Source organism: Polypterus senegalus, chromosome 11 (genome assembly GCF_016835505.1).
Source record: "Polypterus senegalus isolate Bchr_013 chromosome 11, ASM1683550v1, whole genome shotgun sequence".
NCBI classification, from domain to species: domain Eukaryota; kingdom Metazoa; phylum Chordata; class Cladistia; order Polypteriformes; family Polypteridae; genus Polypterus; species Polypterus senegalus.
In genome coordinates this window covers 161207319-161224333 of record NC_053164.1, presented here as the reverse complement: position 1 = coordinate 161224333, position 17015 = coordinate 161207319, and the positions used below count along the sequence as shown (strand labels likewise).

At 40.8% G+C, this 17015-nt stretch overlaps 1 protein-coding gene across 2 annotated transcripts in view; it reads right to left on the bottom strand.

Moving 5' to 3' along the window:
- The window catches only part of cd9a (CD9 molecule a), a 126325-nt gene that overhangs the window by 80488 nt on the left and 28822 nt on the right, over nucleotides 1-17015 (bottom strand). Inside the window, exon 1 of one of the 2 annotated variants that reach the window (XM_039769979.1) lies at nucleotides 3455-3624. The exons of the other annotated variant lie outside the window; for it this stretch is intronic. Within the exon in view, the coding sequence (XP_039625913.1) occupies nucleotides 3455-3520 (66 nt within the window). The 5' untranslated portion in view covers nucleotides 3521-3624. Of the gene's footprint in view, nucleotides 1-3454; nucleotides 3625-17015 lie in introns of those variants that run through there. 2 annotated transcript variants of the gene reach the window in all.

The window sequence follows — 17015 nt, the reverse complement described above, 5'->3', positions numbered from 1 at the left end:
CTATGCCACCCAATGATACAGGGACCACAAGGCACACCATTAGCCATACATACTAATTTAGGCTGGACTTTACAACGTCCCACAGGTCTGCAGAAGCTGCAAGTAAATGACCACCCATGCATGCTGGCATCCATTAGTGCACCAGTATCTGAGCTTATGAATAATGTAGAGAGCCAATGTCAGACGGACACAATTCCCTACATGAATGAGAAACATGCCACCTCAATCAAAATTGGACATAGAAGCTATAAAGCACTTAAGCAAAACCCACAAAAGTGAGTAGCGAAGTACAACAACATTATGCAATCACATAACTGCGTAACCATGATGGGACCCATTTTAAAAAGACATAAAAGAGGCAGTATCACTCAGCCTTCAAAGCACTGAACATCATTTTCATAAGAACCCAGAACTAGCTAATGTTTATAAACCAGCAAATCCAGCAGCTGGTACCATAGAGTCTGTACTTGTAAGAGTTCTAAAATCGGGGCAGAAATCAAAGCCATACAGTTTCCTATGGTCTCTCCTACACCTGAAACATTGTCCATGTCAGTATCTTTATATCAGCCCACTTACAAAATAGATTCAGGAACACAGACTGAAGCTTTGGACCCAATGCAGGTATCACTGTCCTTAAGCTCTTATCAGCTACCAACATCCTCACCACTTTCTGCTGCATTACAGGAAAAAATGTTTGAGGCTGTTCCCAACAAACTATTCCATAGTAGTGGAATTAATGTCCACATTTCAGCCCCATTCAAGTCAATGCAGATGGTGTCCAAAATTAATGCCCCATGACCCCAGCATATGAGACAGAAGCACTAAAACAATCTATTCACTACCAAAGCTGTTACAACCAGAGTTTTCCCAGCCCAGCAGGTGGAAAATCAAGAACTTTCCACACCCAGGATCAATCTATCCCAGTGGCAGGCGGACATCAGCAGCTAATTCTACACATTAGTCAAGTGTACCTATACAATGATCCCATGACTGCATCTAAACCTCTGAAAGGGTCTTTAGTTTGCATAGCCTGTCTTCAGATGAATGATCTATACCAATAAAAGGCAAAGCCCTCACTCACTCACTCATCACTAATTCTCCAACTTCCCATGTAGGTAGAAGGCTGAAATTTGGCAGGCTCATTCCTTACAGCTTACTTACAAAAGTTGGGCATGTTTCATTTCGAAATTCTACGCGTAATGGTCATAACTGGAACCTATTTTTCTCCATACACTGTAATGGACGTTAGCTTGATGGCCATGGGGGGGTGGAGCTGCGTGTGACATCATCACACCTCCCACGTAATCACATGAACTGACTGTGACCACAGTAGGTAGAAAAGGAGGAAGAGCTCCCAAAGAGTGCTGAAGAAAAACACAGAATACTTTATTCACGAGATACAACGAGCTCACTCTTGAGAATGCAATGTATAGTTGTCCAGGAGAAAAGCAGCCAGAAACTTAAGTGCCGGGTCTTAGCTAACATTAAATAAAGCCGTGGACATCGCAACATCACACAAGAGAGCAGCTCACGTGAACTGACTGAACGCAGTACGAGTGATCACTTCCATGCATCAAACCTGTTCAAAAAATGCATTACACAATTGACAAGGTGATGGCTTTATATGTCGTTCGTTTATAAAACAGCGGAGAAGCGGTGTAAAGGCTGCTTCACAAAAAAACAGCGGAAGGTCTTATATGAGCAGGCAGGCAGTCAGCTAAAGGGGGAAACAATAAATATCTATAATCGTAATAAAACGAACAAAAAATAACGTACAAGCCGCGGATTAAATAAAGGAAATGGGTACCTGAACAGTAAAGTAAGTCTCGAATAGCTAAACAATAAGAATCGTAACAAACAAACAAACAAAACAGTACAGGACAGCAAAGCAAGGAGAAACGATGGCCTTATATGGTGTTCGTTTATAAAGCAGCGGAGAAGCTGTGTGAAGGCAGCTACACAAAAAAACAGCAGAGCGCCACACTCGGAATGTATTCCTGGCATCACCGGTATACCCTCTGATCTCCCATTTCAATTGAAATGCCTCAAATTTCCAGTAAGGCTCTGCTTCGCGATGACAATTAATAAGTCTCAGGGACATACCTTGCAAAAGGTTGCCATTGATTTGAGACAACATTGCTTTCCTCCTGGACAAAACTATACGTTGCATTCTCAAAAGTAATCTCAGTGCACAGCTTGGTCATATTACAACCGGACTGCTGAACTAACAACGTGGTATACAAAGAGATCCTTAACAGATAGTTATTGGTATATTTTCCCTCAGTTTAAAAATGTATTCTTTTCTTCTTAATAAAAATGTAAAAGCAGTTCGTCACTGTGAATCGCGGGGATTTTGCTATATACACACACATATAAAATTATATATATATATATATATATATATATATATATATATATATATATATATATATATATATATATATATATATATATATATATATATATATATATATATATATATATATATATATATATATATATATATATATATATATATATATATATATATATATATATATATATATATATATATATATTTCTATCTCAGCAACAGCACTAGTCACTTTATTGTAGACGTTTTCAGCTTTCAGTTTTTCCATTCTATTTGTTCAAGTTCCACATCTCAACATAAACCATCTCTGAAATTGTATCTCTATGAGGTCTACCTATATTCTCAATTGATTGATTACTAGATTTCATCTAGCCTTTGCAAGAAATGTAGTGCTAATTTCCTTGTGCTTACATTTAAAAAGGAAAGCATAAAAGTAACTATTTTCCTGTAAATAACTCAAAGCCATATTCTAAATAAAAATAAGGATGAAGATGTAATGAATAGTAGATACTTCACAATACATATATTCAGTTATTTCCTTTTTAACATCTCATGGCGCTCCAGTTTACATATACAGGGTTAGCAATAACATTACTTTCTAAATACATGGAAAGCAACACTGCAAATAATACATGGCCCATAAGTGCCCATAGTTTAAAACAATATTATATATTAGAAATTTAAAACAATTCTATATTAGAAATTTAAAACAAATATCATCAAGCAGTTCTCTTTTGAATGATCTGAATTGAACTCTGTAAACTGTGCATGATTAAAGAAAGCATTTTGCTTTAAGAACAAAATGTAGTTTAATAGCCTCAATAAAAAACTACTCCATTGAATACACAAATAGATGTTTCTGCTTTCTTAAAATGAAACCAACCTAATCTCCATGTCAAAACATGCATGAAATTCTTTAAGAAATAATCTTGATGTTATTTGATATTCGGCTTTATGATGAATACTGCTGGGTAAAGGAAACATTTAAAAATGGGCCATACGGCAAAACATAATTACCACAACAACAAAGTTCTGTGTACAAACATGCAAGTTAACATAACTAAAACTGAAAATGTTATAAAGCACACACAAAAAACTTACCCAGAAAATTAAATTGAAAGCAAAGAGCAAGTATTTCACACAGTTTATGCCTCCTTTAGCTGCCATTTTTCATGTATAGTTTAACAAGAGAAAAAAGTAGTTTATTTTTTCTTTTTTGGGAGAATGCTTCCTACTCACTCTCACAGACCTGTACTTCCAGTCCAGAGCATTGCGTAAATAAAAGGAGTGGCATAACAAACACCTTTTTTTGTAACTTTAAGGCGTGTCTAACACTGAATGGACTTTGTAATGTACTACAGGCTAAACTGAAAGTATGTGTACACTAACTTCTTTATATAGCAAAAATTATAGGTAGATGATCATAATGATTAAGTTATGTAAATATTGAGGTATACCAATTTTATCTTTATATAATTACAATTGAAAATTGGACACAGATTTTTTTTGTTTTCTAGTGAAACCCAGTTTAGTCACATTTTTAAACAGGAGTCAGTTATAACCATGCAAATCTACAGCTTCAAGCACTAAGCAAATCCTCTTTAATAAAACCCTTGTGTGCGTCCAGTGTCCATGTGTGCGTGTCTTCTGGTGAAGTGCGCATGCGCGGGGCCACACAGCACGTGTTCGGTCTCTTCCTGTGCAGAGAGATAGAGAGAGAGAGAGAGAGACTCGCACAAGTTCAGTTTTAGAATAGGTGGAGAGCATATGCCATCCATCACAGAAAGACCAGTGAAGCCGCCTAGGGAAAGGTCTTCAACTTCAGTCTGAAAGATGCAGATTCTATAAGAGCTCCCTGTACTCACCTTAAGGGCTAGTTTACACCTGTTGACAGGTCAAGTTTCTCTGGAAAATCCAAGGCCTCATGTAGTGGAGGAGGAAAGGGTCAACAAGACAGTGAACTACAGTAGGTGACTATGAAACGAGAAGTTGCTTGGATGAGATGCGAGCAGGCGTTACAGTAGAGAGTCTTCTAGAAGGAAATCTGGCAAAGGAAATTCCAAAGGATAAAGTTTTTAATCCAGGGTAATGATGATGCTCTCCCAAGTCTTTCCAACTTGTTCCCATCGGGGTACACTGTGGCGGAAACACTGACATGTCCTCCAGTATAAGGGGGTCTTTTTTTGCATGGGTTTCAGAAGTCAAACTGTTTTAGGGTTTTTTTTTTTTTTTTGAAGATCTCAATTATGATTATGATGTTTATTTTTGTAAATTCCACCCATGTAGGAAGTTCTCATTTTATGGATCATTTTGCATTACCTATTATTGCCTGTATGTTTTGCTCCCATCACTAAGACTAGTTCATGCATTGCTAGAGGCATGTCCTTGGAGGCCACAATCTTTGAGTAAAGATGTGCTGGGATTTAAGGTCATCTAAAAAAAAATATATATTTTCTTACCCAAGTTGTGGGTAAAAAAATCCCTTTTTGTATTGCGCTTTCTGAAAGTCTTCAGCATTTTTACCTGGTTCTTTTTTTTTTTTTTAACTATGATTTATTTCCTCTCATATTGTTACAGATGCTCATATTTTTAGCAGAATGCAAAACAGGTAATCAGATGCAGCATTTATCTTTTCATCAATTCATTTAATTTGTGGTCAATATCACATAGTACACCCCTTATATTCCTCAGTTCATTGGCCACTTTTTAAAAAAAAAAAAAGTAGTATCCATTGTTGCATTTTGAGACTCCAGAACAGTCCGTCAGCACACAGCCAGATTGCCTCCCAGATGTTTGAGGCAGACGTGTGTGTGCAGCCAGTTCCCAATGATGTACTAAGCACAGTACCATCATCACCGCCTGACCATTGCACGAGGGTCAGATTTTGTAATTTTGTCTGATACAGAACAGACAGTGGGCTGCAACTTGCCCTTTTATGCTGACTGTGATATCTTACCAGATTTTTTTCCTTTCAGGCCCTATGCAACTTTCAGAGCTTGAACTTTTGAGCGTCTCTGCTACACTTTTATTTATTTCTCATACCACTGCATAAGCCAACAAATAGTATGTTTTTTCCTTGCTGAAATTTTTTTCACATGCCTTTTCCATTGCTTTCTAACCAAACACTGAATGGAAGGCAATATTTATAAAATATGTAAAATTATAGGGGGAGTTGTGGTGGGGCTGTAGCAAATGCACATGCTTTAAATTTAACATTCATTGGGATTTGTAAAGGGGAAGCGCATGGAACTTGCCGTACGCACAAAATTATGCATCTGGATTTTTTTGTTGCATACGCATTTTTCGGTTTTAAATTCCGTAATTGTTATTGTCCAAAGATTGGACAACCTTTCATTATTGTCATACTTTCCTGGGGCCTTATGTATAAAAGGTGCATATGCACAAAAATGTTGCATATGCCCGTTTACACGCTCACATCACGATGTATAAAAACTAAACTTGGCATAAAGCCACAGACATTTTCATGGCAGTTCTCTGCTCGGTTTTGCAAACTGGCAGCACCCAGCATCAAAGCGGTGCTACTGTTCCTGTGTGGTTTCACTTTATTTTTTAGATTCACATCCCTGACGCAGCTTTATCAAATACACCGAAATTAACCGTTTATCATCGATTAGTTTAAGGCATCTAATTGTAATCAACCCGTAACCTTATAATGGTGCACAAAATGGCCAAACTATTCTAAATACTATAGATGCTTTATCGTTGTCACTATCAGTGCCCCACTCAGAGTATTTAAACCCACTTTTTCCAAGTGTGGAATCACAGCCGTACAGCAGCCGATTGGATTATCGGGATAAAGCATCTAGCACACGCTGTCTCAGCCATGCACACAGTCTATTTGAACTTTATCCATATGACAAATGCTTCAGGGGCTTTCCTGTAGGGACCTCGCACTTCAAAAACAGTTTCATCCCAAGAGCTCTAAACGCACTCAATCAGTCCATCAAGTGTTCCTGGCAGAACTGTTCATACACAAGTGCAATCACCTCACTGTAAACTGGCACTACAGTTATAATATTGCACAACCTGAGCCACTTTATAAGCACGTATTTACATATGATGACCACCAGCTCCTAAGTCGATTTAGATTTCCAAGCACTATCTTCTTGGAGATCTGGATATCATTTTTAAGATGAAATGCAATAAAGCATGTTTATTACATTATACAGATAAGTTTTAAACTTAATTAAAATAACGTATATTGTTAATAATTAACACTAGAATTACCAGAGCCTACGAGAAAACATGAAAATCCGACCCACCTTAAATCCGTTCGCATCTCACCCTCAGCGTCTTTTGTCCTGTAAATGTGCCGATTAAAACAAGCAGCCGGCTATTCCATCCCCCCCACATCACAATTCAATTTGCAAAGAAATTTCTAAGTGCTCAGTGTTTATTTTCGAGTGAAGTACTGGAGCTTTATAGGGTAAAATAGTACATCATCATTTAAAATACATACATTTGTGTGTTCCGTGTCAGACAATCTCTGTAAAAACGTTAACACAGAAACATTTCTCATGTATTACTAATAATTGACAAAATTTAGACATGAAATGTATTGTGTGAAACCTGAAATACAAATATGAAACAAACACTTTCACAAAAAGGTACAAGTATAACAAAACAAGTGCACTTTTATTCAAGAACTGAACTGAAGAAAAACAGAAAGGAAATGCACTATATGACAGGCAGACAGGGAAGCTACTATATAATTCAATTACTGTTATTACTATATAGATAGACAGGGAATTCTCTGTATAAAAAGACAGACAGAGAAAGCACCACTAAATGAAAAATGGTACAGCCTTTTTATTAATCAACAGATACTTCAGGAAGGCAAGCAGATAGTAAGAGTACATGTAGATGTGAAAAGCACTAGACAGACAGACAGATATGGAAGGCACTATAATAATAGTAATATAATTTTGTATAACAGATACAAAACTGTCAGAGAAAAAAGAAAAAAAAAAAGTATACAGTAAAATATACAGACAGAGAAGCCACTAGGCAGGTAGATATATAATGCCTTTCACATCTGTCTAAGACAGATAGGAAAGACACTATATACTAGGCAGAAAGGGAAACCAAAAAGTAATAATACTATTACTACTACTACTACATAGACAGATATCAGCATAATATATATAAAAAAAAATTATACACACACACACACACACACACACACACACACACACACACACACACTTCCATTAGGTCAGATTATCTCAGGGCACAACGTGAGCTACCACAGCTATGCTGATGACACACAGCTGTACTTATCAATAGCACCTGATGACCCCAATTCTCTAACACAATGTCTGACTTTTATCTCAGAATGGATGAATAGTAACTTTCTCAAGTTAAATAAAAAGAAAACTGAAATCTTAGTGATTGGCAATAATGGATACAATGAGGCTATTAAAAATAAACTGGATACATTAGAATTAAAAGTCAAGATGGAGGTAAAAAGCTTAGGGGTAATTGTTGACTATAATCTGAATTTTAAAATTGCATATTAATCAGATCACTAGGACAGCATTTTTTCACTTAAGAAACATAGCTAAAGTTAGACCTCTTATATCACTGAAAGATGCTGAGAAATTAGTTCACAGGTTTGTTTTCAGTCGACTAGATTACTGTAACGCACTCCTCTCCTAGTGTCAACTGGGCTGCTAGAAGAAGACGAAGAAGGACGTGTCCAGAGGCAAGAGAAGAGGAGGAAGGTAAAGAGAGTGGAACGGAGGGTAAGAACTTTGAATATTGACAGTATGACTGGTAAGGGGAGAGAGTTAGCAGATATGGAGAGAAGGAAGGTTGATGTATTGTGCGTGCAAGAGACTAAATGGAAGGTGAGCAAGGCCAGGTAGATTGGAGGTGGATTCAAATTGTACTGTCATGATGTATATAGGAGGAGAAATGGAGCAGGGGTTATTCTGAAGGAACAGTATGTCAAGAGTATTTGGAGGCGAGATGATGAATGTTGTTAGAGCATATGCCCCGCAAGTTGGGTGTGCAATGGATGAGAAACACTACTTTTGGAGCAAGTCTGATGAAGTGATGAACAATGTACCCAAGGGGCAGAAAGTGCTGATTGGAGTACTTTGTAGATTTCAATGGACTTGTTGGTGAAGGGAACAGAGAAGACGAGGAAGTGATCAGTAGACATGGGGTCAAGGAGAGGAATGAAGGTCAAAGTATAGTAGATTTTGCCAAAAGGATGAACATCGCGGTGTTGGATACGTATTTTCAGAAGAGGGAGGAACATAGGGTTACGTACAAGAGTGGAGGAAGATGCACACATACAGATTACATCCTATGCAGAAGAGTCAATCTGAAGGAGATTAAAGACTGTAAAGTGGTGGCAGGGGAAAGTGTAGTTAAGCAGCATAGGATGGTGGTCTGTAGGATGACATTGCAGATGAAGAGGAAGAGAGCAAGGGCAGAGCCAAGGATCAAATGGTAGAATTTGAAAAAGGAAGACTGCAAGGTTGAGTTTAGGGAGAAGGTGAGACAGGCACTGGGCGGTAGTGAAGAATTACAAGACAGATGGGAACCTACAGCAGATGTATCAAGGGTGACAGCAAGAAGGGTGCCTGTCGTGACATCTGGAAAGAGGAAGGCGGAAAAGGAAACCTGGTGGTGGAATGGGGAAGTACAGGAGAGTATCCCACTTCTTTGCCATCCTCTTCCTCTGTATAGTCAGAGAGATGCAGAAAGTAGACAAGGAGTACAATGGAAGCATGGAGGTGTTTAGGAGAGATGGAAGTGGAGCTTTTAACCAGATTGTTTAATGGAATCTTTAATAGTGAGAGGATGCCTGAGGAGTGGAGAAGTGTACTGGTGCTGATATTTAAGAATAATGGGGATGTGCAGGTCTGTAGTAACTACAGGGGGATAAAAGTTGATGAGCCGCAGCATGAAGTTATGGGAAAGAGTAGTGGAAGCTAGGTTAAGAAGTGAGGTGATGATTAGTGAGCAGCAGTATGGTTTCATGCCAAGAAAGATCACCACAGATGCGATGTTTGCTCTGTGGGTGTTGACGGAGAAGTATAGAGAAGGTCAGAAGGAGTTGCATTGCGTCTTTGTGGACCTGGAGAAAGCATATGACGGGGTGCCTCGAGAGGAGTTGTGGTACTGTATGAGGAAGTCGGCAGAAGCAGAGATGTAAAAGTTGTACAGGATATGTACGAGGGAAGTGTGACCGTGGCGAGGTTTGCGATAGGAGTAACGAATGCATTCAAGGTGGAGGTGGGATTAAAATCAGGGGGTCGGCTCCGAGCCCTTTCTTATTTGCAATGGTGTTGGACAGGTTGACAGACGAGATTAGACAGGAGTCCCCGGGGACTATGACGTTTGTGGATGACATTGTGATCTGTAGCGATAGTAAGGATCAGGTTGAGGAGACCCTGGGAAGATGGAGATATGAGAGAGGAGAGGAATGAAGGTCAGTAGGAACAAGACGGAATACATGTGTGTAAATGAGAGGGAGGTCAGTGGAATGGTGAGGATGCAAGGAGTAGAGTTGGTGAAGGTGGATAAGTTTAAATACTTGGGATCAACAGTACAGAGTAATGGGGATTGTGGAAGAGAGGTGAAAAAGAGAGTCCAGGCAGGGTGGAATGGGTAGAGAAGAGTGTCAGGAGTGATTTGCGACAGACAGATCAACAAGAGTGAAAGGGAAGGTCAGGTCTACAGGATGGTAGCGAGACTAGCTTTTATATTGGTTGGAGACGGTGGCACTGATCAGAAAGCAGGACACAGAGCTGAAGGTAGCAGAGTTACAGATGCTAAGATTTGCATTGGGTGTGACGAGGATGGACAGGATTAGTAATGAGGACATTAGAGGGTCAGTTCAGGATGGAAGGTTGGGAGACAAAGTCAGAGGTGAGATTGCGCTGGTTTGAACATGTGCAGAGGAGAGATGCGGAGTATATTGGGAGAAAGATGCTAAGGATAGAGCTGCCAGGCAAGAGAAAAAGAGGAAGGCCTAAGAGAAGATTTATAGAAGTGGCGAAAGAGGACATGCAGGTGATGGGTGGAACAGAACAAGATACAGAGGACAGAAAGATACAGAAGGAGATGACTCGCTATGGCGACCCCTAACGGGAGCAGCCAAAATGCGGCAGCCAAGGCCTGCTGGCATGTCAGAGCATAAGGCCTGATTGATGCGAGGCCTATATTTAAGGCAGGCCACCTTATTTAAGGCTTTTTCTAATTTAGGTATCCGCAGTGATGGTGATGGTTCTTATGCTGCAAGCGCTATTCCTTTTGTTGGGTAATCAATGGAGTACTAAAAGAAAAAGAAGATCTTGAGGCAAATAGTGGTAAGCTGTGGACGCATACACTTAATTGTGTCCCAGTAATGGAAAGACAAAAAAATGTAATACAAGATGTATAATTCAGATTACAAAAAACACAGATGAAGGAAGAAATGTCTTAAGACATTAAGTGTATGCACATATTCACCCTGTCTGCCTAATTGGTAAATGGGTATTACTAAATAGCCCTGCCCTACATTATAGATTGAATCATTATTATCTAAACTGTAAATTATAAAGTCAATTTGTGGTCACAAAACACCAAACCTATTCCATCCATTAAAAGCATAAAGGAGAGCCCACTGAGAAAGGCCCATGATGTAAATGATCGGAACCAAGTAGGGGGTTCTTTGACAGTGGACACGGCGGCAAGTGCGGCGTGGGGAGAAAGCTGGAGAGGGCTGGCAGGACAGGGGCTGAGGAGTGCCCCGGGTCCTAGAGCTCTACAAACCGAGCCCGCGGCAGCCTTGCATTGCTCTATAGGGACGGAGACGGGACAGGATCTGCGAGTTTGCCATACGCAGACCCAAACCGTCAAAACGTCCCAGAGGAAAAGGAGGAATCGAGGAAAGAATGCCGGTTTCCTTTGATAAGGGAGAATGTGAGGCTGGACGCTCACGTTCAGTGGATGGCCGTGAGGGGGGGCCCGAAGTTGGCAGAGGCTACGAGGGTGCAATCGACTCCACCCAAAACGGGCACGGAAACCACGGAGGGGATGCCGGTAGGAGGGGGAGTGGGGGTGTGCTGCCTGTGCGAGGCACGGACGGACACCAGAGGGTGGTGTACAGGCAGCGTCTCCGCCCCCGTTTCTGCTGTTTTCGTTGCAGGACTGTACCCCGGCGCTTCAAGAGTACGACCCACTTGGGGGGGATGGCTGCTGGCGGGTGGGGGAAAAGAGGAGAAGGGACACCTGGAGTGACATAGCGTGTTAGAGAAACTTGAAAGCTCAAGTTCAAAGTCGCGCAGTGCCCGACATAAAAATGAAGTTGCCGACTTTGATATTTGACATGAAAAGGTGAAATGTAGCCCACCGTCTGAGTTTCGCCACACAATCAGCTCTGTAATAGACGTTAAGCCATCTTTAAGCTTACGACGACGATTCTTCAAAACTTTTAAGGAACACAGAATAACTAAACATGTACTACAAAGATATTTCAATCTATCTATACTTCCAGTGTCATGTCAGCCCCAGAAAGAATACAGCACAAGGTAAGATCAATCCGTGAACTAGCTAGCGCTTCAGAACCGTGTCCTCACATGTTTAATTATTAACAATACAGATTTAAATGAAGTTAGTTTTACCTGTATACAGTAGAGTCTCCTTAATCTGACACTAGCCAAATACCTGTACTTCGCAGTGGAGAAGTAGTGTGTTAAAGAAGTTATGAAAAAGAAAAGGAAGCATTTTAATAATAACGTAACATGATTGACAATGTAATTGTTTTGTCATTGTCATGTTATATATATACACACTCACCCCTAAAGGATTATTAGGAACACCATACTAATACGGTGTTTGACCCCCTTTCGCCTTCAGGACTGCCTTAATTCTATGTGGCATTGATTCAACAAGGTGCTGAAAGCATTCTTTAGAAATGTTGGCCCATATTGATAGGATAGCATCTTGCAGTTGGAGATTTGTGGGATGCACATCCAGGGCACGAAGCTCCCGTTCCACCACATCCCAAAGATGCTCTATTGGGTTGAGATCTGGTGACTGTGGAGGCCATTTAAGTACAGTGAACTCATTGTCATGTTCAAGAAACCAATTTGAAATGATTCGAGCTTTGTGACATGATGCATTATCCTGCTGGAAGTAGCCATCAGAGGATGTTTTTCCCTTTTCACACCATTCTTTGTAAACCCTAGAAATGGTGGTGCGTGAAAATCCCAGTAACTGAGCAGATTGTGAAATACTCAGACCGGCCCGTCTGGCACCAACAACCATGCCACACTCAAAATTGCTTAAATCACCTTTCTTTCCCATTCTGACATTCAGTTTGGAGTTCAGGAGATTGTCTTGACCTTGACCACACCCCTAAATGCATTGAAGCAACTGCCATGTGATTGGTTGATTAGATAATTGCATTAATGAGAAATTGAACAGGTGTTCCTAATAATCCTTTAGGTGAGAGTTTTTCACACCACTGTATATAGATATACAATTTGCCCCCTTCCTGATTCCCTTCCCCTTCTTTTGCATGTTTGTCACACAAAATGTTTCTGATCATCAAACATATTTAACCATTAGTCAAATATAAACACAAGTAAACACAAAATGCAGTTTTTAAATGATGGTTTTTATTATTTAGGGAGAAAAAAATCCAAACCTACATGGCCCTGTGTGAAAAAGTAATTGCCCCCTTATTAAAAAATAACCTAACTGTGGTGTATCACACCTGAGTTCAATTTCCGTAGCCAACCCCAGGCCTGATTACTGCCACACCTGTTTCAATCAAGAAATTACTTAAATAAGAGCTGCCTGACACAGAGAAGTAGACCAAAAGCACCTCAAAAGCTAGACATCATGCCAAGATCCAAAGAAATTCAGGAACAAATGAGAACAGAAGGAATTGAGATCTATCAGTCTAGTAAAGGTTATAAAGCCATTTCTAAAGCTTTGGGACTCCAGCGAACCACAGCGAGAGCCATTATCCACAAATGGCAAAAACATGGAACAGTGGTGAACCTTCCCAGGATTGGCCGGCCGACCAAAATTACCCCAAGAGCGGAGACGACTCATCCGAGAGGTCACAAAGACCCCAGGACAACATCTAAAGAACTGCAGGCCTCACTTGCCTCAATTAAGGTCAGTGTTCACGACTCCACCATAAGAAAGAGACTGGGCAAAAACGGCCTGCATGGCAGATTTCCAAGACGCAAACCAATGTTAAGCAAAAACATTAGGGCTCGTCTCAATTTTGCTAAGAAACATCTCAATGATTGCCAAGACTTTTGGGAAAATACCTTGTGGACTGATGAGACAAAAGTTGAACTTTTTGGAAGGCAAATGTTCCGTTACATCTGGCGTAAAAGGAACACAGCATTTCAGAAAAAGAACATCATACCAACAGTAAAATATGGTGGTGGTAGTGAGATGGTCTGGGGTTGTTTTGCTGCTTCAGGACCTGGAAGGCTTGCTGTGATAGATGGAACCATGAATTCTACTGTCTACCAAAAAATCCTGAAGGAGAATGTCCGGGCATCTCTTCGTCAACTCAAGCTGAAGCGATCTTGGGTGCTGCAACAGGACAATGACCCAAAACACACCAGCAAATCCACCTCTGAATGGCTGAAGAAAAACAAAATGAAGACTTTGGAGTGGCCTAGTCAAAGTCCTGACCTGAATCCAATTGAGATGCTATGGCATGACCTTCAAAAGGCGGTTCATGCTAGAAAACCCTCAAATAAAGCTGAATTACAACAATTCTGCAAAGATGAGTGGGCCAAAATTCCTCCAGAGCGCTGTAAAAGACTCATTGCAAGTTATCGCAAACGCGTGATTGCAGTTATTGCTGCTAAGGGTGGCCCAACCAGTTATTAGGTTCAGGGGGCAATTACTTTTTCACACAGGGCCATGTAGGTTTGGATTTTTTCTCCCTAAATAATAAAAACCATCATTTAAAAACTGCATTTTGTGTTTACTTGTGTTATATTTGACTAATGGTTAAATGTGTTTGATGATCAGAAACTGTGTGACAAACATGCAAAAGAATAAGAAATCAGGAAGGGGGCAAATAGTTTTTCATACCACTGTATATATATCTATACGTATACAGTATATTATTTATATATCTCTCTCTCTCTCTATCTCCATCTCTCTCTATACATCTCTCTCTCTACTTTGGGGTGCGAGCAGCTGTTGCTGGGGGTGCCAGAATCCATTGAGGAAGAAAAATTAAAAACATTTGTACAAAATCTTAAATTTATCCATTCCTAAAAATTAAAATGGGCAGGCTATTTCGTATCAGTGCAGTACGCTGCTTGTTAAAACGGATGACTCCTAATCTTACGTGCACTTAATGCTGCGTGGGTATTTGTTGAAGTTCTATTTAAATTTTAAATAAGTAATTTTATTTCGTCGACAGAAATCTGTTGTTTAATAGGAATGAAAGTTAAATTTAATCATCATTGCATAAATTTTTCTTCACCATAGAAATTTAAAGACTAAATCCAACTGCCGGATGGGTTCATCAGGCAGTACACACTCACTGCACCCACTCTCGCGAATCGAACCTCAGACGTCAGCGCTAAAGGCGAAGATTCTCATGTTGTGCTAGGATGTGTGGTTTGTTTATTTGACAGTATGTAGATCGGGTTGTGTGTGTGTGTGTGTGTATATATATATATCTGCTCAAAAAAATTAAAGGAACACTTTGAAAACACATCAGATCTCAATGGGAAAAAGAAATCCTCCTGGATATCTATACTGATATAGACTGGGTAATGTGTTAGGAACGAAAGGATGCCACATCGTTTGATGGAAATGAAAATGATCAACGTACAGAGCCCCGAATTCAAAGACGCCCCAAAAATCAGAGTGAAAAAATTATGTGGCAGGCTATTCCATTTTGCCAAAATTGAATTGCAGCAACTCAAAATTGACCGCAGCACTTTGTATGGCCCCTGTGTTATTGTATACATGCCTGACAACATTGGTGCATGCTTCTAATGAGATGACAGATGGTGTTGTGGGGGGATCTCCTCCCAGATCTGGACCAGGGCATCACTGAGCTCCTGGACAGTCTGAGGTGCAACCTGGTGGCACTGGATGGACCAAAACATAATGTCCCAGAGATGTTCTATTGGATTTAGGTCAGGAAAGTGTGGTGGCCAGTCAATGGTATCAATTCCTTCATCCTCCAGGAACTGCCTGCATACTCTCACCACATGAGGCCAGGAATTGTCGTGCACCAGGACCCACTGTACCAGCATAGGGTCTGACAATGGGTCCAAGGATTTCATCCTGATACCTAATGGCAGCCAAGGTGCCTTTGTCAAGCCTGTAGCGGTCTGTGTGACCCTCCATAGATATGCCTCCCCAGACAATCATTAACCCACCACCAAACTGCTCATGCTGAATGATGTTACAGGCAGCATAATGTTCTCCATGGCTTCTCCAGACCCTTTCACTTTTGTCACGTGCTCAGGGTGAACCTGCTCTCATCTGTAAAAAGCACAGGGCACCAGTGGTGCATCTGCCAATTCTGGTATTCTATGGCGAATGCCAATCGAGCTGCATGCTGCTGGGCAGTGAGCTCAGGGCCCATTAGAGGACATGGGGCCCTTGGGTCACCCTCATGAAGTCTTTCTGGTTGTTTGGTCAGAGACATTTCACACCAGTGGCCTGCTGGAGGTCATTTTGTAGGGCTCTGGCAGTGCTCATCCTGTTCCTCCTTGCCCAAAGGAGCAGATACTGGTCCTGCTGATGGGTTATGGACCTTCTATGGCCCTCTCCAGCTCTCCTAGAGTAACTGCTTGTCTCCTAGAATCTCCTCCATGCCCTTGAGACTGTGCAGGGAGACACAGCAAACCTTCTGGCAATGACACGTATTGATGTGCCATCCTGGAGAAGTTGGACTACCTGTGCAACCTCTGTAGGGTCCAGGTATCGCCTCATGCTACCAGTAGTGACACTGACTGTAGCCAAATGCAAAACTAGTGAAGAAACAGTCAGAAAAGACGAGGAGGGAAAAATGTCAGTGGCATCCACCTGTTAAACCATTCCTGTTTTGGGGGTCATCTCATTGTTGCCCCTCTAGTGCATCCGTTAATTTCATTGACACCACAGCAGCTGAAACTGATTAACAACCCCCTCTGCTACTTAACTGACCAGATTAATATCCCATATGTTTCATTGACTTTATGCTATACTCTAATTAAAAAGTGTTCCTTAAATTAATTCTTTTGAGCAGTTCGTTCGTTCTCTCTCTCTCTCTCTATACTATAAATACAATGGCAACCTTTTGTAGGGTGTGTCCCTGAGACTTACTTGTCATCGCGCAGCAGAGCCTTACTGGAAATTGGAGGCATCTGAATTGAAATGGGAGATCAGAGGGTATAAAGGGGACGTGAGGAATACATTGAGTGTGGAGAAACTCTAGAGACAGCGTGTGTATTAACTTGTGGATTTTTCTGTGAGTATCTCATGGCAGTGTGACGAAGTTGTTTCGGAAGACGGCGTTAGCCGTGCAGTTCAGATCAGAGCGAAAGAGGTAAATGGGAGGGGAGTTGATGACGCGACTCCCCCACCCGCTTTAACTGTCAATCCCCCACAAACAGTGTCTCGGAATTTGCATAAGCACAGACCTTCACCTGCAATT